The sequence below is a fragment of the Notolabrus celidotus genome, chromosome 14 (assembly GCF_009762535.1).
Source record: "Notolabrus celidotus isolate fNotCel1 chromosome 14, fNotCel1.pri, whole genome shotgun sequence".
Classification (NCBI taxonomy): Eukaryota; Metazoa; Chordata; class Actinopteri; order Labriformes; family Labridae; genus Notolabrus; species Notolabrus celidotus.
The window spans coordinates 646,404-671,053 of NC_048285.1; the positions used below are offsets into that span (position 1 = coordinate 646,404).

The 24,650-nt window shown below is 45.2% G+C and overlaps 1 protein-coding gene across 2 annotated transcripts in view; it reads left to right on the top strand.

Annotated features, from left to right (window-relative positions):
• The first annotated feature begins 1,079 nt into the window (after positions 1-1,079).
• nf1a (neurofibromin 1a) overlaps positions 1,080-24,650 on the top strand; it is a 75,553-nt gene continuing 51,982 nt past the window's right edge. The window contains exons 1-21 of one of the 2 annotated variants that reach the window (XM_034701825.1): positions 1,080-1,282; positions 7,969-8,112; positions 8,957-9,040; positions 12,189-12,379; positions 12,465-12,571; positions 13,712-13,779; positions 14,751-14,826; positions 15,711-15,868; positions 15,995-16,168; positions 16,331-16,459; positions 16,543-16,617; positions 16,716-16,847; positions 16,935-17,072; positions 17,261-17,374; positions 19,662-19,741; positions 19,842-19,965; positions 22,376-22,622; positions 22,948-23,021; positions 23,657-23,740; positions 24,117-24,497; positions 24,619-24,650. The exon at positions 24,619-24,650 is cut by the window's right edge and continues 108 nt beyond it. In XM_034701825.1, coding sequence (XP_034557716.1) covers positions 1,223-1,282; positions 7,969-8,112; positions 8,957-9,040; positions 12,189-12,379; positions 12,465-12,571; positions 13,712-13,779; positions 14,751-14,826; positions 15,711-15,868; positions 15,995-16,168; positions 16,331-16,459; positions 16,543-16,617; positions 16,716-16,847; positions 16,935-17,072; positions 17,261-17,374; positions 19,662-19,741; positions 19,842-19,965; positions 22,376-22,622; positions 22,948-23,021; positions 23,657-23,740; positions 24,117-24,497; positions 24,619-24,650 — 2,672 coding nt within the window. In that variant the 5' untranslated portion in view covers positions 1,080-1,222. Of the gene's footprint in view, positions 1,283-7,968; positions 8,113-8,956; positions 9,041-12,188; positions 12,380-12,464; positions 12,572-13,711; positions 13,780-14,750; positions 14,827-15,710; positions 15,869-15,994; positions 16,169-16,330; positions 16,460-16,542; positions 16,618-16,715; positions 16,848-16,934; positions 17,073-17,260; positions 17,375-19,661; positions 19,742-19,841; positions 19,966-22,375; positions 22,623-22,947; positions 23,022-23,656; positions 23,741-24,113; positions 24,498-24,618 lie in introns of both variants that reach the window. The other variant, XM_034701824.1, reaches the window with a different exon arrangement.

The following is a 24,650-nucleotide window of genomic DNA, read 5'->3' on the forward strand; positions in this document are numbered from 1 at the left end:
CTGATCAAACTTCCTGACTGACTAGATTCACTTTTTTTTATTTTCCAACTTTATTTATAGAGATTTTACACAGACAGTGCAGTGTGATTTACAACATCAGGTATGAAAATATTGAATAAACATCAGTTGTCCCATCTGAATGTCAACTCCTTTTCCCTCCCACCACCCATTACAAGGCCATTACACAACTGATAAAATATATATATATAAAAAATATATACATAAATAATAAAATAAAATAATGATGATAATAAATAAATGGGAAAAAATAATGACTGGGATAACTTTGATCCAGATATAAGGATTATTCGGATCCCAGCAGGGAGCTGGACTCCCAGGAGGTAAAGGTGAGGACACGTTTCAGGGGGTCAGATACTGGATACTGAAAACTTGTGTCTCTACAGAGACAGAGGAGATAAGGAGACTACATGGTTATAAAAAAGGGACTCAGTGTGCAGATCAGATCCAGTTAAAGGATCTGTGGGGAGCTTCAGGTTGTGGGTTTTGGCACCCCCTGTGGACAGAGTGCGTAGCACACACAGCTCTGCTAATCTGAATAAATCTGTCTGGATTATGATGAAATCCATTTTTTCTTTGAGTAAACAGGACCGAGGTGATCCGCATTACCTGGTCCTGCCCAGATAAGAAATAGATTTGTATCATGAGATGAACCCGTCTGAAGACTCAGGCCCTGAGGTCCAGATGTTGTGATCCAGACCTGAGTCAGAGTCCAGTTTCGGAGCTCCAGCAGGCGGAAATAAAACCCTGTGGATGCAAACAGACAAAAAACACTGAAGAAGAAGCAGGAGTAGGGCCAGGAGGAGGAGGAGCAGGAGGAAGAGCAGGTCTGAGGAGGAGGACCAGGGGGAGCAGGTCTGAGGAGGAGAAGCAGGTCTGAGGAGGAAGAGCAGGTCTGAGGAGGAGGATCAGGAGGAGCAGGTCTGAGGAGGAAGAGCAGGTCTGAGGAGGAGGACCAGGAGGAGCAGGTCTAAGGAGGAGGAGTAGGTCTGAGGAGGAGGAGCAGGTCTGAGGAGGAGGAGGAGGAGCAGGTCTGAACTGACCCCTCCCCTCAGTCTGTGAAGAAGAGTTCCGGTGGTGTGTCATGGCGGTGGCATGGTGAATCCTGCAGAAAGAGAAAAACCCTCTCCCGGCCATCCAGGACCGACCTACATGCAGAAGTGATCCCGGGCTGCGGATCGGACCGGATCGGACCGGATCGGACATGGCGGCCCACAAACCGGTGGAGTGGGTCCAGGCCGTGATCAGCAGGTTCGACGAGCAGGTACGGGTCTGGACCAGGGGAGGGGTGCAGGCTCCGGAGCTCTCAGGGCCCCGGGGCTGGATCTAACCTTCCTGGAACACAGACGGTCTCTGTGGAGACCCTGATAGTCCGGAATGATCTGGGAGGAGGACTCTGTGAGGGTTTAGGATCTGGACCCGGAGGATGAGCAGCTAGCGCCGTCTTTACGATCAGTTAGCTGGTCTAGTCCTCCTCTGTCCCGGATTAGACCCGGACTACCACCTCATAAATAACCACATATACTGTACAGGACCTGATCCTGGACCCGTAGGGGGTCAGACGGTCTCTGAGAGTCTCTTTATACCCTTTAAACAGCGCGGAGCAGTCTGTCAGCTAGCCGGCTAACGTTAGCATCAGGCCTAGCATGTAATGTAAACAAATAAGAGGAGACCGAGCTAGCACCAGGACCGAGTCCAGAGGGGGCCAAAGGGGGGCCACAGGTCCAGAAGGGGGCCAGATCCAGAGGGGGCCAGAGGGGGCCCGGGTCCAGAGGGGGTCCAGAGAGGGGCCAGAGGGGGGCCCTGGTCTAGAGGGGAGCCAGAGGCCCCCCCTCCCCACAGTCTGTTTGGCCACCCCAAGTACCAGCCTCACACCTGGACAATGATTGGCTCTTTGCCCTCTCAGAGGTGGGACTTGAGTTAAAGTCACCTGTTTTTGTGAGTTTCATCAGGATGCAGGTCTCCCCTGAGTTCCCCTGTAAACAAGGTTCACTCACAGAGGAGAGCTGCACCACCTGACCCTTACAAGAGACTTACAAAGACCTGCACGTGGTCCAGCTATCAAACCACACAATACACTAATGTCTAAATATACTGAGGTCTGCATCTGGGTCCTGGTCTAACACTGACCCGTGTGTTTGAGGTAAAGTCAGTTTTATCCAGCCCGAGTCCAGCCTGCGCCCCCCCCTGAGTTTTTAACCTGTGGTCATGAAACGGACTGAACCTAACAGCAGAGTTTCTTTGTGAGCGAGGAAAGCGAACCCGATGTCGATGTCATCAATAATCTGTGTCGTCATGTTGAATGATCGGGTATCTGTCGGAGCGAGCGAGGATCGGACGTTGTCCACGTCACAGATTCTCAGAGAGGAACACGATCAGCGTTTAAAAACACGATGAAGGCGTGACGACGATGAGAGCACAGAGACCAGAGTTCCTGCTCTGTCCACAGGGGGCGCTAGAACCAATGCAAACTACAGGCAGCAGTGTTAACAGAGTGCCTGGCGTCTGACATCACTGAGTGTGATTCAAGTTGAGTCAGAGAGCGTGTTTCTGTCTCTGAATATCAGATTAACTGTAATCTACAGTCGGCCTGTGATGCTTGTTATTGATTTATGGTCCTCTTCAGGTGTCAGGTTAGACCTGGGTCTGTTGGGGGTCTACCCAGACTTTAAACGCTCTTCGCTCGTCTGTTCTCGCAGGCATCATTGGAAATGTGACATTGATCTGCATACCTACTTTGATCCAGCATTAATTGACTCCAGGTCTAATCCAGCAAGTATTGACTCCAGGTGTAATCCAGCATTTATTGACTCCAGGTCTAATCCAGCATGTATTGACTCCAGGTCTAATCCAGCATGTATTGACTCCAGGTCTTATCCAGCTTGTATTGACTCCAGGTCTAATCCAGCATTTATTGACTCCAGGTCTAATCCAGCATGTATTGACTCCAGGTCTTATCCAGCATGTATTGACTCCAGGTCTAATCCAGCATGTATTGACTCCAGGTCTAATCCAGCATGTATTGACTCCAGGTCTAATCCAGCATGTATTGACTCCAGGTCTAATCCAGCCTGGTCCCTGTTGGATTATTGGGTTAGTAATTTAAGGCTGTTTCTCTCTCATGTTCACAGACTCAGTCCAGGCTGTGTAGCACCTGAGCTGGCCACCTTAGGGGTCTGAAGTCGGTCTGCATCATGTACCTGACCTTAGCTCTGAGGGAGAGTCGGAGACGTGTCCTCTAGTCTCAGGGCCGCCCCCCCTTCTGCTCAGGATCTAGTGATTCAGGTTCAGTGTTCATGAAGCTGCTCTGTGACAGAATCAAACCTCCTTAGACCTCAGACCTCAGAACCCGTCCTCTCCTCAGATCTCAGACCTTAGAACCCGTCCTCTCCTCAGACCTCAGACCTTAGAACCCGTCCTCTCCTCAGACCTCTAAACCAGTCCTCTCCTCGTGGAGCTGTCGCCCATCCTGATCTGTGTGTGTGTGTGGTGGGGGGGTGTTTGGCTCTCTGGAGGTGTTCGGGTCTTTGGGTCTGATGTGAGTCTCAGAGGATCATGGATTTCTGACGGGTTTAGTGGCTCAGCTTGGATTACTAGCGCTGGATTAAGGTGTTATATCCACTTCTCGGTTATAGTTATCCTAATCCTGCTGTAAAGCCCTGCAGTCAGTCCACGGTGTAAAGACGTGACTCTAAGATGGGACAGAAACCCTCCTTTAGACTTCCTGTTTGTTGTCTCTCAGCTTATTATTGGATAGCGGTGTTGACATGGAGAAGTTTGAATCTTGGCTCTTCAGTGGCGTCACATCTCTTCGACTTCTTGAGCTGCAGGAGGCCGAGAGGTGAGAGCTCTGAGAGTTGAGAGGTGAGAGCTCTGAGAGTTGAGAGGTGAGAGCTCTGAGAGTTGAGAGGTGAGAGCTCTGAGAGGTGAGAGCTCTGAGAGGTGAGAGCTCTGAGAGGTGAGAGCTCTGAGAGGTGAGAGCTCTGAGAGTTGAGAGGTGAGAGCTCTGAGAGTTGAGAGGTGAGAGCTCTGAGAGTTGAGAGGTGAGAGCTCTGAGAGTTGAGAGGTGAGAGCTCTGAGAGTTGAGAGGTGAGAGCCCTGAGAGGTGAGAGCCCTGAGAGGTGAGAGCCCTGAGAGGTGAGAGCTCTGAGAGTTGAGAGGTGAGAGCTCTGAGAGTTGAGAGGTGAGAGCTCTGAGAGTTGAGAGGTGAGAGTTGAGAGGTGAGAGCCCTGAGAGGTGAGAGCCCTGAGAGGTGAGAGCTCGGAGAGGTGAGAGCTCTGAGAGGTGAGAGCTCTGAGAGGTGAGAGCTCTGAGAGGTGAGAGCTCTGAGAGGTGAGAGCTCTGAGAGGTGAGAGCTCTGAGAGGTGAGAGGTGAGAGCTCTGAGAGGTGAGAGCTCTGAGAGGTGAGATCTCTGAGAGGTGAGAGGTGAGAGCTCTGAGAGGTGAGAGCTCTGAGAGGTGAGAGCTCTGAGAGGTGAGAGCTCTGAGAGGTGAGATCTCTGAGAGATGAGAGCTCTGAGAGGTGAGAGGTGAGAGCTCTGAGAGGTGAGAGCTCTGAGAGGTGAGATCTCTGAGAGATGAGAGCTCTGAGAGGTGAGAGGTGAGAGGTGAGAGGTGAGAGGTGAGAGGTGAGAGGTGAGAGGTGAGAGGTGAGAGGTGAGAGGTGAGAGGTGAGAGGTGAGAGGTGAGAGGTGAGAGGTGAGAGCTCTGAGAGGTGAGAGCTCTGAGAGGTGAGAGCTCTGAGAGGTGAGAGCTCTGAGAGGTGAGAGCTCTGAGAGGTGAGAGCTCTGAGAGGTGAGAGCTCTGAGAGGTGAGAGCTCTGAGAGGTGAGAGCTCTGAGAGGTGAGAGCTCTGAGAGGTGAGAGCTCTGAGAGGTGAGAGCTCTGAGAGGTGAGAGCTCTGAGAGGTGAGAGCTCTGAGAGGTGAGAGCTCTGAGAGGTGAGAGCTCTGAGAGGTGAGAGCTCTGAGAGGTGAGAGCTCTGAGAGGTGAGAGCTCTGAGAGGTGAGAGCTCTGAGAGGTGAGCTGCAGCAGGCGATTCATTGATTGAAGGATTCAGAGAGATAAATCTCAAACTATTGGAGCAGAGACGTCAGATGACGTGACTCTCTCCTCTGACGTGTTCATTGTCTGTCAGAGAGCTTGTCTGGTTTGTTGGTTTGATGCATAGACTGTATAAAATATGGACGTAGTCTCCATGACGTCACCCATCTCTTTCTGAAGCGCTGTTTTGAGGCCAGTCGGCGGCAGTAGCCATATTGCTGCTGTCGAGCGATTGTGACGTAAAGAGGCGGGCTTTGAGTCTCCTAGCCAACAGTTACAGTGGTCCCGCAGTCAGCTGTGCCTCTCATTGGAAGACTCGTAATCTCAATATCTTCCAAATTGCTGCGTTAGAAAAGAAATCACAGCTGCTGTAAAGATCGTCTTTTTCTGAATTGGTGTGTATGTGGTTTCTGGTACTTCCAGAGCCAGCCTCAAGCGGATCCCCCATGAACTGCAGCTTTAAGCACTTCCGCATTGGACTCATATTTTCAGACCGGAGGTTGCTGCTTGGTTTAATGATTGAAGCCTGAGGTCAGAGGTCACTGGGCTGAGCTTCGTGTTATTGAATCATGGTGAATTTGATCGTCTGATTAATAATCAATAACACAGATCCAACACGGAGAGTTTACTGTGGAGTGAAGATCAGAACACATCAGAGACGATTCTAATCAGGTAGACGAAAACTGAACACTGATCCCCTCTCCAACCAGCAGGGGGTCTCCTCTGACTCCTCCTGGTGGATGTCATCACGTCTCTCCCTCTGTAGATGAATACAGGTGTGCAGACGAGGAGGCAGCAGGGGAAGACATTACACCACAGAGTTCCTCACAGAGACGATACCTGAGCGGCCCCAGGAAGAGACCAGACCCCTTTAACACTTTATTTTATATCAGACTGACGTCCATCAGATCACTGGAGGACCATCGCTCTACTTCTGCTCAGTGTGTCTGCACACCTGCACACCTGCACACCTACACACCTACATCTACACACCTGCACACCTACACACCTGAACACCTGCACACCTGCACACCTACATCTACACACCTGCACACCTACATACCTACACACCTGCACACCTGCACACCTACACACCTACACACCTACATCTACACACCTGCACACCTACATACCTACACACCTGAACACCTGCACACCTGCACACCTACATCTACACACCTGCACACCTACATACCTACACACCTGCACACCTGCACACCTACACACCTACACACCTACATCTACACACCTACACACCTACATACCTACACACCTGCACACCTGCACACCTACACACCTACACACCTACATCTACACACCTACACACCTGCACACCTGCACACCTGCAGGAAACAGAGAGAGAGATGTCTCTACAGGGGGCGCTGACACGTCCAACATCTATCCTGTTGATCTTCTGTCAACGGTTTTTATTTGTCCCACCTATCTCTCACCTGATCCTCAGGTAGAGTCCCTCTCTGAGCTCCATGTTACCCTGGATGAAGGACACAGAGAGCTTTGATGATCAGGTGTTCGGTCGGTTGAAGCGTTGAAAGTCGTTTCTGTCTCTGAAATCAATCATTTAATATTTTAAGACTAAATATGATAAACTGTCGGGTCAGTGAGACCCGGTGAAGATGCTAGCAGGTACAGCAGGGTGTTGTCTTCATGCACACTCAGATTCTGGTCCAGATTAGAGACGCACAGCGGCGTGGCGGTCCACTTCCTGTTTAGGTTGCGGATGCCAGCTCTGTCTGAGCCGGATCATAAAGACGGGTGTGTTCCTGACGGAGCTGCAGGAATGTCTCCTCGCTGCTTAAACACACTGATCAGTCTGTTCAGCTCCGCACTGTGGCTCAACAAGTCACTGTCTATAGATGTTCAGGACGTCTCAGACCAGTAAATAGGACCGGGACCAGGATCCAGGATTGTTTCAGAATAAAAGTCTACACCAGCTGAGTTTAACCCGTCCTAAAGAAACCTCACAAAGTCCCTGAAAACACGCAGGATGACAAAGGGTTCAAAACTACAATCTGAAGTAACATCAGTTTCACATTCCCACCAATCACCTCCTCCAATCAGCTGTTAATCACACCTGAGTCAGCAAACCTGAGTCAGCACCCCTAAATCCCTCCTGTAATCTGTGACTGAATGACAATAATCTCAGATTAACTTCAAGATAAAACTTGGTTGCTGTGTCTTACATGACACACACACACACACACACACACACACACACACACACACACACACACACACACACACACACACACACACACACACACACACACACACACAGTCCATGAAGACCGTCTTAGTCTCATCAAACATCCGAGTCAGTCTGACTGCAGGCAGGTCTGTTCTCCAGAAGACCAGGTGTGTTCAGCTCTTTACTGATCAGGTAGATCTTCATGAGTCCAGACCCACAGACCCCTTCATGGCTAGGGAGGTCAGCTTCAGGTCATCCCGGCTCCCTCCCTCAGTCCAGAGACCTGCTGCTGTGGAGGTGAGGTGGTGACCCTGAACGAGCCCCGCCCCTGGCCACGCCTCTGGCCTTATGTCAGCTGTGATTGGCTGATCCTCCCTGAATGAGACTCGCGGTGCAGATACCGGAGGGATGGAGACCATCTGAAACCTGACTCTTCAGTTTGAGTCTGAAACCCTCTGCTGACGTACATCACACATGGACACAGCTCCAACTGAGCGTGTGACGTTATGACGTGCTCTTCTCCTTCGTCCTGGAGATGATGCCTTCACAGGACGTCAGGAGCTCTGGAGCTTCATGTCTGTATATCATTTTAAAGTGTTGCTCCTCTAGAGCAGCTGGGATCGTCTGTGTGCAGGTTCTAAGAGTTCAGTACGGTGATCTGTGAAAGTATGAAACCCTAACCCTCCTCCTGTCTCTGTTTCAGCTCCCCATCAAAGTGGGACACCAGAACACTCACACCAAAGTCAGCACGGAGCACAACAAGGAGTGTCTGATCAACATCTCCAAGTACAAGTTCTCCCTCGTCATCAGCGGCCTCACCACCATCCTCAAAAATGTCAACAACATGGTGAGTGTGTCTCTGCAGCTCCGCTTAGACCCATCTCACAGTCAGAGCACTTAGACTGGTCTCACTTTGAGAAGCTGAACCGGGGGCGCAGTGGGTCACAGGCCCCACGGTTCAGATCTCTGAGTTAGACTCAACAACATACAGGAACACAGGGCAGTGTAACTTAGCATGTGAGGCTACAGACTGCAGCTAACAGACTGCATGATGTCATGATCACAACCACCTGCTGGACTTTCAAAATAAAAGCTGTTAGAGTCTGAAACAGAGATACTAATCAACTGTCTAAGTCTCTTTCTGAACGTTTGAACAAAACTCTCAAAACAAAATAAAAAAAGGACCAAACTGTCCTCTTATTATAAATATATAGATATAAATCTATGTACAGCAGATCTCCAGGGTGCCTACATGCTTTACTTACACCCTGCAGATCTGCTGTATTTATATATTTATCTATGAGAAGTTTTATTTTAGTACCATAATAATTTAAACACGTAAGTAAACATCACACGGTCAGTTTCAGAGATCTGGTCTCACTCACAGGAACATTTAAAGTCTGTATGTGAAACATGAACACGTTGGTGGTCGAGTTCACTCAAAGCTTTTATTCTTTACTTTATCAGACGTGTATATAATTACATATTTATTTAGACCTGAACATCCTTAGACGTGTGTTATGTAAAGAGGGACAGATGAGCTGCTGTGAGCCTGAGTCAGCGGGTCCACAGGTCAGTTTAACTTCAGGTCAGTCTCTGGATCTTCATCCTCTCTGCTGCTGTCCTGACGGCAGGTAAACCTGATCCCTGTCCCCCCTCGCTGACTGAAACGTGTTCTGTTTTCTTCACAGCGGATATTTGGAGAAGCTGCTGAGAAGAACCTCTACCTCTCTCAGCTCATCATCCTGGACACCCTGGAGAAGTGTTTGGCTGGGGTGAGTCGCGACAGCTTGCTGCTCGCTCACTGAAACATCAGATTCATAAAAACATGTAGAGACCAGAGATCCACCAGGTCAGGACTAACCCTGTGATAGATTTGTTTCCCTCCATGTGCAAAGACCCACAGACCTCTGTTAGAGCACTTAGACAGCATCCATCACCTTCCTCCTCCTCCTCCTCCTCCTCCTCCTCCCTGGGAGTCCTGGTCCGGATTACATTAGCAGGTGTTTTCTGGACCCGATGGGACCTGATCTCAGCTTCCTGTTCAGGTTTCTGTAGTCCATGTTCAGACGGGTCCCTCTCTGTGTGAGAGCTGCTTTATGACCCGGCTGACGGTCCGAGCTGGTCCTCCTCGTGGATTTATAAGGGGACCTGCTCCTTTATAACTGCTGTAAACACTAGATAAAAACCGAGAGGCTGAACTTTGCTCTGTTTGATCGGTTTATGGCTCCGTATCAGTCTGAACTTTAGAAACACTTGATCTGAACATCTCTTATTTAAGATTCCGTTTGTCCTTCCTGAGACTGACTCTGTGTGGACCTGTAACCTCCACAGACCTGAGACCAGCACTGAGCTTTATAAGAGCTGTAAACCTCCCTGAGTAGACTCGGTGTGACCCTGTCGCTCTGTGTCGCCCACCCTCAGAGGAAACCAGAGAAAACGTATATTCTAAATCCAGTTTCAGGACTAGAGCAGAGAGAGACTTCAGATTTATCTGACTCATGTCTTTCACCTGTTTGCTTGAAGGCGCTGTGAGGAGAGTTTACCTGAATGTGAGATAGTCTCACTCTCAAACTGACCCCTCTTCATCACATGACCCCGGTGAAACCAAGTCACCTTGAAAGGACTGGTTATTTAATAAAGTTTAGATATTCACACATATATATACAACATATATATAATCTGTTGCATACAGCGCTGCAGGAGCCTCATTGGTCAATCATGGCATTAATATGGAAGACGGTTTGAGCCACTGATTATTTTTAAGTCCCGACCCTTTTCTCAGAATTCTGTCATTAAGATCAAAGACAACATTCTAGAATTCTGTCTTTAAGATCAAAGACAACATTCTAGAATTCTGTCTTTAAGATCAAAGACAACATTCTAGAATTCTTTCTTTAAGATCAAAGACAACATTCTAGAATTCTGTCTTTAAGATCAAAGACAACATTCTAGAATTCTGTCTTTAAGATCAAAGACAACATTCTAGAATTCTGTCTTTAAGATCAAAGACAACATTCTAGAATTCTGTCTTTAAGATCAAAGACAACATTCTAGAATTATGTCTTTAAGATCAAAGACAACATTTTAGAACTCTGTCTTTAAAATCAAAGACAATATTCTAGAATTCTGTCTTTAAGATCAAAGACAACATTCTAGAATTCTGTCATTAAGATCAAAGACAACATTCTAGAACTCTGTCTTTAAGATCAAAGCATTCAAGAATTCTTTCTTTAAGATCAAAGACAACATTCTAGAACTCTGTCTTTAAGATCAAAGCATTCTAGAATTCTTTCTTTAAGATCAAAGACAACATTCTAGAATTCTGTCTTTAAGATCAAAGACAACATTCTAGAATTCTGTCATTAAGATCAAAGACAACATTCTAGAACTCTGTCTTTAAGACCAAAGACAACATTCTAGAATTCTTTCTTTAAGATCAAAGAAAACATACTAGAATTCTGTCTTTAAGATCAAAGCATTCTAGAATTCTGTCTTTAAGATCAAAGACAACATTCTAGAATTCTTTCTTTAAGATCAAAGACAACATTCTAGAATTCTGTTTTTAAGATCAAAGCATTCTAGAATTCTCTTTAAGATCAAAGACAACATTCTAGAATTCTTTCTTTAAGATCAAAGAAAACATTCTAGAATTCTTTCTTTAAGATCAAAGACAACATTCTAGAATTCTTTCTTTAAGATCAAAGACAACATTCTAGAATTCTGTCATTAAGATCAAGGACAACATTCTAGAATTCTGTCTTTAAGATCAATGACAACATTCTAGAATTCTGTCTTTAAGATCAAAGACAACATTCTAGAATTCTGTCTTTAAGATCAAAGACAACATTCTAGAATTCTGTCTTTAAGATCAAAGACAATATTCTAGAATTCTGTCTTTAAGATCAAAGACAACATTCTAGAATTCTGTCTTTAAGATCAAAGACAACATTCTAGAATTCTGTCTTTAAGATCAAAGACAACATTCTAGAATTCTTTCTTTAAGATCAAAGACAACATTCTAGAATTCTCTCTTTAAGATCAAAGACAACATTCTAGAATTCTTTCTTTAAGATCAAAGACAACAGTCTAGAATTCTCTCTTTAAGATCAAAGACAATATTCTAGAATTCTGTCTTTAAGATCAAAGACAACATTCTAGAATTCTTTCTTTAAGATCAAAGACAACATTCTAGAATTCTGTCTTTAAGATCAAAGCATTCTAGAATTCTCTTTAAGATCAAAGACAACATTCTAGAATTCTGTCTTTAAGATCAAAGCATTCTAGAATTCTCTTTAAGATCAAAGACAACATTCTAGAATTCTTTCTTTAAGATCAAAGACAACATTCTAGAATTCTTTCTTTAAGATCAAAGCATTCTAGAATTCTCTTTAAGATCAAAGACAACATTCTAGAATTCTGTCCTTTAAGATCAAAGACAACATTCTAGAATTCTGTCATTAAGATCAAAGACAACATTCTAGAATTCTGTCATTAAGATCAAAGAAAACATTCTAGAATTCTGTCTTTAAGATTAAAGACAACATTCTAGAATTCTGTCCTTTAAGATCAAAGACAACATTCTAGAATTCTGTCCTTTAAGATCAAAGAAAACATTCTAGAATTCTGTCTTTAAGATCAAAGACAACATTCTAGAATTCTGCCCTTGGTCTTATAATTTTAAGAGAACAGAATATCGCATTTGTTTGACCTGTGTTTGATTTTACACTTTGACCCATGTCCCATCTGTTAACATGGAGGAGGCGGGGCTTATGAGCTCTACTGCAGACTGTTTGTTTTTATTTTATGGAGCTTTCATGTCGTCCATTGTTGAAACAGTCTATGGTTATAAGATGTGTAATGAATCCTCCTCCTCCTCTTCCTCTTCCTCCTCCTCCTCCTCCTCCTCCTCCTCTTCCTCAGCAATCTAAGGACTGTCTGCGTCTGGACGAGACGATGCTGGTCAAACAGCTGCTTCCAGAGATCTGTCATTTCATCCACACATATCGGGAGGGACACCAGCACGCCGCCGAGCTCCGGGTCTCCGCCTCGGCCGTCCTCTTCTCTCTGAGCTGCAACAACTTCAATGCCGTCTTTAGCCGGATCTCCACCAGGTGAGCTCTCGGGTTCTCTCCCAGGTTACAGGAGGTTTGGTCCCTGAGTGCGGTCAGAGCAGTTCATGTGTGTTTGTGTCTTCAGGCTGCAGGAGCTGACCGTCTGCTCCGAGGACAACGTGGACGTTCACGACATCGAGCTGATGCAGTACATAAACGTAGACTGCTCCAAGCTGAAGAGGCTGCTGCAGGGTGAGCTCCTGATCACGTCACAAATCTAAAGCTTTGTTATTTAAAACATTCATCTCAAGATGGTTTCAGGTTTGTGTTACAAGTTCATCAATCAATCAATCAATCTTTATTTGTATAGCACTTTTACAAACAGAGCAGGTCTAGACCACTCTGTCAAATTATGAACAGAGACCCAACACCAAGACAGGATAAGACTCGGTCTGACCCCACCTTATCCACCATGAGCATTGCACCTTGCAGTATTTAGCTAGTTACAGTGGAGAGGACAAACTTCCTTTAACAGGCAGAAACCTCGAGCAGAACCAGACTCATGTTAGACACACATCTGCCTCGACCAAGTTGGGTCTTGAAAGAGGGATAGAGGAGAGTAAGAGAGAGAGGGAGCGGTGATAGTGATGAGACGAGTAGTAGTAGCTGTTGCCGCTGGAGTCCAGCACGTCCGTATCAGCTGGAGTCTGGAACGTCCACAGCAGGAGGACGTCTACGGCGGCTCAGAGGAACCTACGAGACAAGGGAGCTCAGGGACTCCAGAAAGGTCTATGATTAGTAACTTTCAATGGGATGAGGGGGTTGGGGGGAAGGAGGTGAGATAGGATCCCAGTGTGTCAGTCCGCAGTTCCCCCGGCAGTCTAAGCCTAAAGCAGCATAACTGAGAGCTGGTCCAAGCCTGATCCAGCTCTAACTATAAGCTTTATCAAAAAGAAAAGGTTTAAGTTGACACCTTCAGAAGTCTCCATCAGATGATCTGAGACGCAGAGGCACGTAAATCCTGCATGCAGTATGTCAGTGTGTTGATCTAGTAAATGGAGATAAAGTTGTATGTAGGCTGTGTCTGGTTAAACTGACATATAACCACTCCACCAAAGACATGAGGAACCAGCACAGGCATGAGGACTGAAGGAGGACTGAAGGCTGCTGGTGGTAGACTCACTCATAGTTTACCTGCAGACTCTGAGATCCTGAGTTTACCTGTTTAATAAACTGGCTCAGTTCTGAGTGTTTCTAACCTGTAGACTCATCAGTTAGTCTGGTTGTAAATGTCTGGAGATCAGGAGCTTCACTAACAGTCTCAGTGTTCAGGTCCGGTCCAGTCAGATGCAGTCCGGCCCGGTGTCTTCATGTGTTCTGCTTTTCTTCCAGAAACCGTGCTGAAGTTCAGAGCTCTGAAGAAACCTGCTCAGCTGGCCGTCATCAACAGTCTAGAGAAGGTAGGTGTGCTTACCTCCAGCTCAGGGGCTCAGGTGATGGGGAGGATGGTGGTGATGATGATGGGGAGGATGGTGGTGATGATGATGGGGAGGATGGTGGTGATGATGATGGGGAGGATGGTGGTGATGATGATGGTGGTGATGTTGAGGATGGAGGTGATGGGGAGGATGGTGGTGGTGATGATGGTGGTGATGTTGAGGATGGAGGTGATGTTGAGGATGGAGGTGATGGGGAGGATGGTGGTGGTGATGGTGATTGTGATGGTGGTGGTGAGGATTGAGGTGATGGGGAGGAGGGTGGTGATGGTGATGGTGATGGTGATGGTGATGTGATGGTGATGGTGATGTGATGGTGATGTGATGGTGATGGTGATGTGATGGTGATGGTGATGTGATGGTGATGTGATGGTGATGGTGATGTGATGGTGATGGTGATGTGATGGTGATGTGATGGTGATGGTGATGTGATGGTGATGTGATGGTGATGTGATGGTGATGGTGATGTGATGGTGATGGTGATGTGATGGTGATGTGATGGTGATGGTGATGGTGATGTGATGGTGATGGTGATGTGATGGTGATGGTGATGTGATGGTGATGTGATGGTGATGTGATGGTGATGGTGATGTGATGGTGATGTGATGGTGATGGTGATGTGATGGTGATGTGATGGTGATGGTGATGTGATGGTGATGGTGATGGTGATGTGATGGTGATGGTGATGGTGATGTGATGGTGATGGTGATTTGATGTGATGGTGATGTGATGGTGATGTGATGGTGATGTGATGGCGAGGATGAGGATGGTGGTGATGGTGGTGATTGTGGTGATTGTGATGATGATGATGATGATGGTGATGGTGATGATGATGATGATGATGATGATGATGATGATGATGATGTAGGACTCGGTCAGGGTGCTGATGGATCATCAAAGCTTAGCTGTATCTTCTTCTGCTGTTTTTGGTGCAGGCGTTTTGGAACTGGGTGGAGAATTATCCCGACGAGTTCACGATGCTGTACCAGAGGCCGCAGGCTGACATGGCAGGTATGAACACCTGACTCCGTCTGACAGCTGTCTGCGTGCAGATACTAACCCTTTACAACTCATGTCTTTAACAAACTCTCCACTCATCCTGAGGTGATCGTGTTTATAACTCTGAGTCTTCAGGTTTATGAAATGTGATATTTGATTTAAATCACTCTGAAGTTTGTTCTCTGATGAATACACACAGTTTAATCCGTAGAGTCTCTTCAGGTAATCTGAGACAGGAAGCAGAGATCTGATGATCAGATATAATCTTGTCTCTCTGTGACTCCACGTATGAAGCATCATGTCACTGTGCAGGCTTTCTCTGATTGGCTGGAGGGTGGAGCGTTTTATTTCTCCCTAGAGTAACCGTCATGGGAGGAACAGTCCATCGATCACTTTCAGACGATGCACTTGTTTCAGATCCTTGTTTTGTTCTAAATTCCTGAGACCTCCTGAGAGGTTTCAGGAACATGACTTGAAGCCGATGGACCTCAGGGATTGATTCAGTGAACGTCAGAAACACAGTCACATTTTAAACCTCCAGTTATTCTCAAACTTATATTTATCTCCTCTACTCGTTCCAAAGCAGCTTTTTGTCGACTGATCAGAAGAGGAAATGATTCTAGTCCCTTCTCTACTCCACCTTTACTGGGCTAGTTTGTGCCAGTAGCTTAGCTTAGGGTTAGCTTAGCTTCAGCAGAAGCAACAGAAGGATGGAAACAGAACATGTGAGCGAGTCGAGAAGACGAAGCTGAGCCGTTACTAAAAACAGGCTCCAGGTTTTGGTCGCTCTGATGACAGACAGGTTTTGAGGTTAAAGTTGGGGCGTGTGTGTGTGTGTGTGTGTGTTTCTGTGTCTGTGTGTGTGTGTGTGTTTCTGTGTCTGTGTGTGTGTGCAGAAGCTGCAGAGAAGCTGTTCGACCTGGTGGACAGCTTTGCAGAGAGCGCTAAGAGGAAGGCAGCCGTGTGGCCGCTGCAGATCATCCTCCTCATCCTCTGTCCAGAGATCACACACACCATCTCCAAAGACACAGTGGACGACAGCAAGGCCAACAAGGTGGGCACACACACACACACACACACACACACACACACACACACACACACACACACACACACACACACACACACACACACACACACACACACGAGGAGCAGAGGCTGACTCCAGGTCTCGTTGCAGAAACTGTTCCTGGACAGTCTTCGTAAGGCTTTATCGGGTCAGGGAGGAAGCAAACAGCTGATGGAGAGCGCCGCCATCGCCTGCGTCAAACTTTGCAAAGCCTGCACCTACATCAACTGGGAGGACCACTCCACCATCTTCCACCTGGTCAAGTCCATCATCATGGATCTGAAGGTCATTGATAATACTCTCTGTGTTTACGTCTCTGTAGTCTCTTTAAAATCTTTAATCGACTTAAGATTTGTTGGATAAATGATCTGGATCATTTAATTTAACAACTTAAAGATGTTCTCTTTATTCACCCGTCGTGACCTTTGACCTCTCCCTTCCCATCAGGCTTTGCTGTTCAACCCGGCCAAACCGTTCTGGAGGGGGACAGGCAGCCAGAACGCCGACGTGGAGCTGATGATGGACTGCTTCGTCTCCTGTTTCCGCATCAACCCTCACAACAACCAGCACTTTAAGGTGGGCGGTAACCACCGCGCTGTGTTCATGTGATGATGCTGCAGGCGTGTCAGACTCTCACCTGTCCTCTCTTTCCTCCTCAGGTCTGCTTGGCCTCCTCCTCCCCCTCCACCTTCCACTTTGTCCTGGTGAACTCCCTGCACAGAATAATCACTAATGTGAGTGTTTAGAGGTCAGATGGTCTCTCAGACGGTCCTCATACCAGACTTTGATCTGTTCAATCTCATCTCAGTGTCCACCTGTGTCGTCTCCTCAGTCTCACCTGGACTGGTGGCCAAAGATCGACGCCGTGTACTCGTACTCCGGAGAGCTGCGCTTCATGTTCTCAGACACCCTGAACAGAGTGATCCAAGGAGCAGGGACGCACCCTCCTCTACGCATGACCCCGGTGAGACCACCATCAGCTGATGATCAGATCCTCTCTCATGTTCTGTGCGTCTGAAACTAAAACTTTCTCCTCTCCGCCCTCCTGCAGAGTCTGACGTTTAAAGGCAAGATGAGCACCAGCCTGAAATTCAAAGAGAAAGCCACAGACCTGGACACGCGAAGCTACAAGTGCCTGCTGCTCGCTTTAGTCAAGCTCATCCACGCCGACCCCAAACTCATGCTGCACGTGAGTCTGACGCCGCAGACGGACTCATGTCAAAATGTTTAACACGTTTTTAAGACTCGTATCATTAATGTGTGTGTGTGTGTGTGTGTGTGTGTGTGTGTGTGTGTGTGTGTGTGTGTGTTAGTGAGTGTGCGTGTGTGTGTGTGTGTTTCTGTGCGTGTTTCTGTGTGTTTCTGTGTGTGTGTCAGAACCCAGTGAAGCAGGCTCCAGAGATGCAGAGCAGCACAGCGGAACTCATCACCGGTCTCGTGCAGCTGGTTCCTCTCACCAACACCACCCAGCTATCTCAGGAGGCCATGGAGGTCAGACTCAGAGACAGACCCCAAACACTCCCTCACTGATCCAAACAGATCCAAACTGATCCAGCACGATCCAACATGATCCAACACAAACCAAACTGATCCAACACGATCCAACATGATCCAACGCAAACCAAACTGGTCCAACATGATCCAACGCAAACCAAACTGGTCCAACATGATCCAACACAAACCAAACTGATCCAACACGATCCAACATGATCCAACACAAACCAAACTGATCCAACACGATCCAACATGATCCAACGCAAACCAAACTGATCCAACACGATCCAACATGATCCAACACAAACCAAACTGATCCAACACGATCCAACATGATCCAACACAAACCAAACTGATCCAACACGATACAACATGATCCAACACAAACCAAACTGATCCAACACGATCCAACATGATCCAACACAAACCAAACTGATCCAACACGATACAACATGATCCAACATGATCCAACACAAACCAAACTGATCCAACATGATACAACATGATCCAACATGATCCAACACAAACCAAACTGATCCAACACGATCCAACATGATCCAACACAAACCAAACTGATCCAACACGATACAACATGATCCAACACAAACCAAACTGATACAACATGATCCAACATGAACCAACACAAACCAAACTGATACAACATGATCCAACATGATCCAACACAAACCAAACTGATCCAACATGATCCAACATGATCCAACACAAACCAAACTGATCCAACACGATACAACATGATCCAACACAAACCAAACTGATCCAACACGATACAACATGATCCAACACAAACCAAACTGATCCAACACGATACAACATGATCCAACATGATCCAACACAAACCAAACTGATCCAACACGATACAACATGATCCAACATGATCCAACACAAACCAAACTGATCCAACACGATACAACATGATCCAACCCAACCAAAACTGATCCAACATGATACAACATGATCCAACACAAACCAAACTGATACAACATGATACAACATGATCCAACACAAACCAAACTGATCCAACACGATCCAACATGATCCAACACAAACCAAACTGATCCAACACGATACAACATGATCCAACACAAACCAAACTGATCCAACATGATACAACATGATCCAACACAAACCAAACTGATCCAACACGATCCAACATGATCCAACACAAACCAAACTGATCCAACATGATCCAACATGATCCAACACAAACCAAACTGATCCAACACGATACAACATGATCCAACCCAACCAAAACTGATCCAACATGATACAACATGATCCAACACAAACCAAACTGATACAACATGATACAACATGATCCAACACAAACCAAACTGATCCAACACGATCCAACATGATCCAACACAAACCAAACTGATCCAACACGATACAACATGATCCAACACAAACCAAACTGATCCAACATGATACAACATGATCCAACACAAACCAAACTGATCCAACACGATCCAACATGATCCAACACAAACCAAACTGATCCAACACGATACAACATGATCCAACACAAACCAAACTGATCCAACACGATACAACATGATCCAACACAAACCAAACTGATCCAACGCGATCCAACATGATCCAACATGATCCAACACAAACCAAACTGATCCAACACGATACAACATGATCCAACCGTACCAAACTGATCCAACATGATCCAACATGATCCAACACAAACCAAACTGATCCAACACAAACCAAACTGATCCAACACGATACAACATGATCCAACACAAACCAAACTGATCCAACACGATCCAACATGATCCAACCCAACCAAAACTGATCCAACACAATACAACATGATCCAACCCAACCAAAACTGATCCAACACGATACAACATGATCCAACATGATCCAACGCGAACCAAACTGATCCAAACAGATCCAACCTTCTCTTCGATCAGACTTCAGAACTAAACTTCAGATTTTTACACCCTGTTTTATAAACTGTCAAGATGCTTTTATTTGGAAAGTATTTGCAGGAAGTTGTGAGTTGCATTTAAAATGGAAAATGGAGGAAACTATCAGTATTTTTAAACGTGTTAGTATGAAATAATCCTCTGCAGAATGATCCCTTTATTCTGTCTTTAACTTGTGTTTATATTCTCTCTCTCTCTCTCTCTCTCTCTCTCTCTCTCTCTCTCTCTCTCTCTCTCTCTCTCTCTTACTCTCTCTCTCTCTCTCTCCTTATTGTGGTTCCCTCTCGTATTTCTCTCTGGTCTGGTGTCCGGTCTGTGTCCAGGCTCTGTTAGTCCTGCACCAGCCTGAGACCATCGAGCTGTGGAACCCAGAGGCCCCCATAGAGACGTTTTGGGACATTAGGTAAGAAATGATCGTCTGTTCGACGTTCAGTGTGAAGTTAAAATCTATTTGTAGTGAGACGTCTTCACTCTCGCTCTCCGTGTGTCCCTCCTCTCTGCAGCTCTCAGGTTCTCTTCCTGATCTGCCGTAAACTGATCAGTCAGCAGATGGTCAACGGGACGGAAGTTCTGAAGTGGCTGCGGGAGATCCTGATCTGCAGGAACAAGTTCCTGCTGAAGAACAAGGTGAGGTCTCAGTCCTGGTCTGTGTGCCAGAGGGGTTTAAGGGCTCAGAGATAATCCGGATCTGACCTCCAGTTTGTGTTGTTTGGAGCAGGATTCAGGAAAGTTATCCAGAAAATAAATCTGGATTATCCTGATCACAGCTGAGCGCTGTGAATATTATCATAGTCACAGTCATAATACATTTATGAATCTGCCTCTCACCACGCGTTAGAGATCTTCAGAGGTCGACTCAGACCTGACCTTTGACCCAGCTCTATTCTTTCAGAGTAGCTCAGTGTGGTTTGTATGTTTTATTTTGGTTCTGGATTTTTTATAAGAAATGTAACATTGAAGGTTTTTATGTGTTTATTATTGTGTTTATTGTGAATTAAGATTAAACACTTTATTGGTTAATCCAAACCAGCACTGTTTAAAACACTGAAAAAACCTACACACAGTGACATGGACTACTTCAGGATGATTCTGGAATTTAGACGGTTTTATTCCAGATTATTTCAGGAGTTAAATCTATCTAAATCTAAACTGCTTAATGAAGTTTAATTGTAAATTTATTTCTAAATTTAAACTGTAATCTGGATTATTTCAGGAGTTAAAACTGTTTTTGTTCTGGATTATTTCAGGAGTTAAAACTGTTTTTGTTCTGGATTATTTCAGGAGTTAAAACTTGTGTTTATTCTTGATTATTTCAGGAGTTAAAACTTGTGTTTATTCTAGATTATTTCATGAGTTAAAACTTGTTTTCATTCTGGATTATTTCATGAGTTAAAACTTGTTTTCATTCTGGATTATTTCAGGAGTTATAACTTGTGTTTATTCTGTATTATTTTAGGAGTTAAAACTTGTGTTTATTCTGGATTATTTCAGGAGTTATAACTTGTGTTTATTCTGTATTATTTTAGGAGTTAAAACTTGTGCTTATTCTGGATTATTTCAGGAGTTAAAACTTGTGTTTATTCTTGATTATTTCATGAGTTAAAACTTGTTTTCATTCTGGATTATTTCATGAGTTAAAACTTGTTTTCATTCTGGATTATTTCAGGAGTTATAACTTGTGTTTATTCTGTATTATTTTAGGAGTTAAAACTTGTGTTTATTCTTGATTATTTCAGGAGTTAAAACTTGTTTTTATTCTGGATTATTTCATGAGTTAAAACTTGTGTTTATTCTGGATTATTTCAGGAGTAAAAACTTGTTTTTATTCTGGATTATTTCAAGAGTAAAAACTTGTTTTTATTCTGGATTATTTCAGGAGTAAAAACTTGTTTTTATTCTGGTTTATTTCATGAGTTAAAACTTGTGTTTGTTCTGTAATATTTAAGGAGTTAAAACTAGTTTTTTTTATTCTGGATTATTTCAGGAGTTAAAACTTGTTTTCATTCTGGATTATTTCAGGAGTTAAAACTTGTGTTTATTCTGGATTATTTCAGGAGTTAAAACTTGTTTTCATTCTGGATTATTTCAGGAGTTAAAACTTGTGTTTATTCTGGATTATTTCAGGAGTTATAACTTGTGTTTATTCTGTATTATTTTAGGAGTTAAAACTTGTGCTTATTCTGGATTATTTCAGGAGTTAAAACTTGTGTTTATTCTTGATTATTTCATGAGTTAAAACTTGTTTTCATTCTGGATTATTTCATGAGTTAAAACTTGTTTTCATTCTGGATTATTTCAGGAGTTATAACTTGTGTTTATTCTGTATTATTTTAGGAGTTAAAACTTGTGTTTATTCTTGATTATTTCAGGAGTTAAAACTTGTTTTTATTCTGGATTATTTCATGAGTTAAAACTTGTGTTTATTCTGGATTATTTCAGGAGTAAAAACTTGTTTTTATTCTGGATTATTTCAAGAGTAAAAACTTGTTTTTATTCTGGATTATTTCAGGAGTAAAAACTTGTTTTTATTCTGGTTTATTTCATGAGTTAAAACTTGTGTTTGTTCTGTAATATTTAAGGAGTTAAAACTAGTTTTTTTTATTCTGGATTATTTCAGGAGTTAAAACTTGTTTTTATTCTGGATTATTTCAGGAGTTAAAACTTGTGTTTATTCTGGATTATTTCAGGAGTTAAAACTTGTTTTCATTCTGGATTATTTCAGGAGTTAAAACTTGTGTTTATTCTGGATTATTTCAGGAGTTAACACTTGTGTTTATTCTGGATTATTTCAGGAGTTAAAACTTGTGTTTATTCTGGATTATTTCAGGAGTTAAAACTAGTGTTTATTCTGGATTATTTCAGGAGTTAAAACTTGTGTTTATTCTGGATTATTTCAGGAGTTAAAACTAGTGTTTATTCTGGATTATTTCAGGAGTTAAAACTAGTGTTTATTCTGGATTATTTCAGGAGTTAAAACTTGTGTTTATTCTGGATTATTTCAGGAGTTAAAACTTGTGTTTATTCTGGATTATTTCAGGAGTGTGCCACAATGGGCGCGGGGATCCCGATCTGTCGCCAGGCTCAGACGAAGCTGGAGGTCAGTCTCTACATGTTCCTGTGGAGTCCTGACACCGAGGCCGTGCTGGTGGCCATGTCGTGTTTCCGTCACCTCTGCGAGGAGGCCGACATCCGCAGCGCCGCAGACGAGGTCTCCGTCCAGACCATCCTGCCAAACTACGCCACCTTCAGCGAGCTGGCCTCCGTCAGCAACATGATGGGGACAGGTGGGGGGTGCTGAGGGGGACACCTTGAGCCAGGGGGCTGTCAGTCTACAGGGTTTTAAGAAGTAGTTTTTAAAATGATACGAGACAACGTTTAACAAGATGATCGATTAGAAAAAGCTACAAATGCAGAGATTCAGGAAACAGAAGGTTTCAAAGTCCATCTGCAGGTTTTGAGTTTCATGAAATGAGCATGGTGATTCATCAAATCCTGACTCTAAAGATTATTTAGATTATCTGATAGAGCTGAATAAGTGCGTTTGATTGGTGACCAGATTAACCTCTGACGGAGTTTAACTCTTGCTGTTTTTACTGTTTGTTGTCACAGGACGCTCCACGCTGCAGAAAAGAGTGATGGCCTTACTGAGGAGGATAGAGCACCCCACTCCAGGAAACATCGAGGTGACCTTCTCTCAGACTCTCTCTGAGGGTTCAGACTCTCTCTCTCTGAGGGTTCAGACTCTCTCTCTCTCTGAGGGTTCAGACTCTCTCTCTCTGAGGGTTCAGACTCTCTCTCTCTGAGGGTTCAGACTCTCTCTGAGGGTTCAGACTCTCTCTGAGGGTTCAGACTCTCTCTCTCTGAGGGTTCAGACTCTCTCTCTCTGAGGGTTCAGACACTCTCTCTCTCTGAGGGTTCAGACTCTCTCTCTCTCTGAGGGTTCAGACTCTCTCTCTCTGAGGGTTCAGACTCTCTCTCTCTGAGGGTTCAGACTCTCTCTGTGAGGGTTCAGACTCTCTCTCTCTGAGGGTTCAGACTCTCTCTCTCTCTCTGAGGGTTCAGACTCTTTCTCTCTCTCTGAGGGTTCAGACTCTCTCTCTCTCTGTGAGGGTTCAGACTCTCTCTCTCTCTGAGGGTTCAGACTCTCTCTCTGAGGGTTCAGACTCTCTCTGAGGGTTCAGACTCTCTCTGAGGGTTCAGACTCTCTCTGAGGGTTCAGACTCACACACTGTCTGATTCTTAACGACTTGATCTCTCTGCATTTTTCTGTGAATGAATATCTGTCCACTGAGTCTTCTTCTGTTGTTTCCTCGTTCAGGCCTGGGAGGACACGTATGCTAAGTGGGACCACGTCACCAAACAGATCCTCAACTTCCCTAAAAACAAAGCAGAGGACGGCCAGGTGAGCAGACCCTCAGCTGATAGTTTTAAACCTCACTGCTGCAGACGGAGTTTATTTACAGTCAAAGTTTCCTTCAGATTCTTCTCCACTCAAACCTGACTGAGGATGTTTATCCACCTTCATGACATCTAGACTCTTTGTCTTATTTAGTTTGTTGATGACGTTCTCTGGATCACTTTAGATCCTTCTTATTAATAAACATGAAGTCTGAGATCTTCTGTGACCTGAGCAGAGCCTCGTACGATCAGCTGATTGTGGCTCCGCAGGTGGATCAGAGCTGGTCTCAGTCTGGGTTTCTTAGAGTCATAGAAAGACTCTGTGAGGTGAGGAGTTGGACTCTGAAGGCCTTCATCGTCTCTGTCTGTGTCTGCAGCAGGAGTGGATCAACATGACGGGCTTCCTGTGCGCCCTGGGCGGCGTGTGTCTCCAGCAGCGTAGCACCCCCGGCCCCGCGACCTACAGCCCCCCCATGGGCCCCATGAGCGAGCGCAAACACTCCATGATCTCCATGGGTCCCTGCGACGTGTCCAACCCCATGGGCTCGTCCTGCTCCTCCTCGGCCTCCAGCGAGACGCCCGTCAGCCGATTCATCGACCGGCTGCTCGCCCTGCTCGTCTGCGGACACGACCGGGTCGGACTCCACGTCCGCACCAACGTCAAAGACCTTCTGGGGCTGGAGCTAAGCCCCGCCCTCTACCCCATGCTCTTCAACAAGCTGAGGAACAGCATCGGGAAGTTCTTTGACACGCAGGGCCCGGTGAGTCCGGATCAAAGGAGTCTGAAGAGCGGTCTCTCCTCTTCACGCTGACAGAGGACATAGAAACAGGGCTTTCATGATCAGCTGTGTTAAACGTTCTCCGTGGTTCTCGTGTCCCCAGGTTCCTATAAACGAGACCAACACACAGTTTGT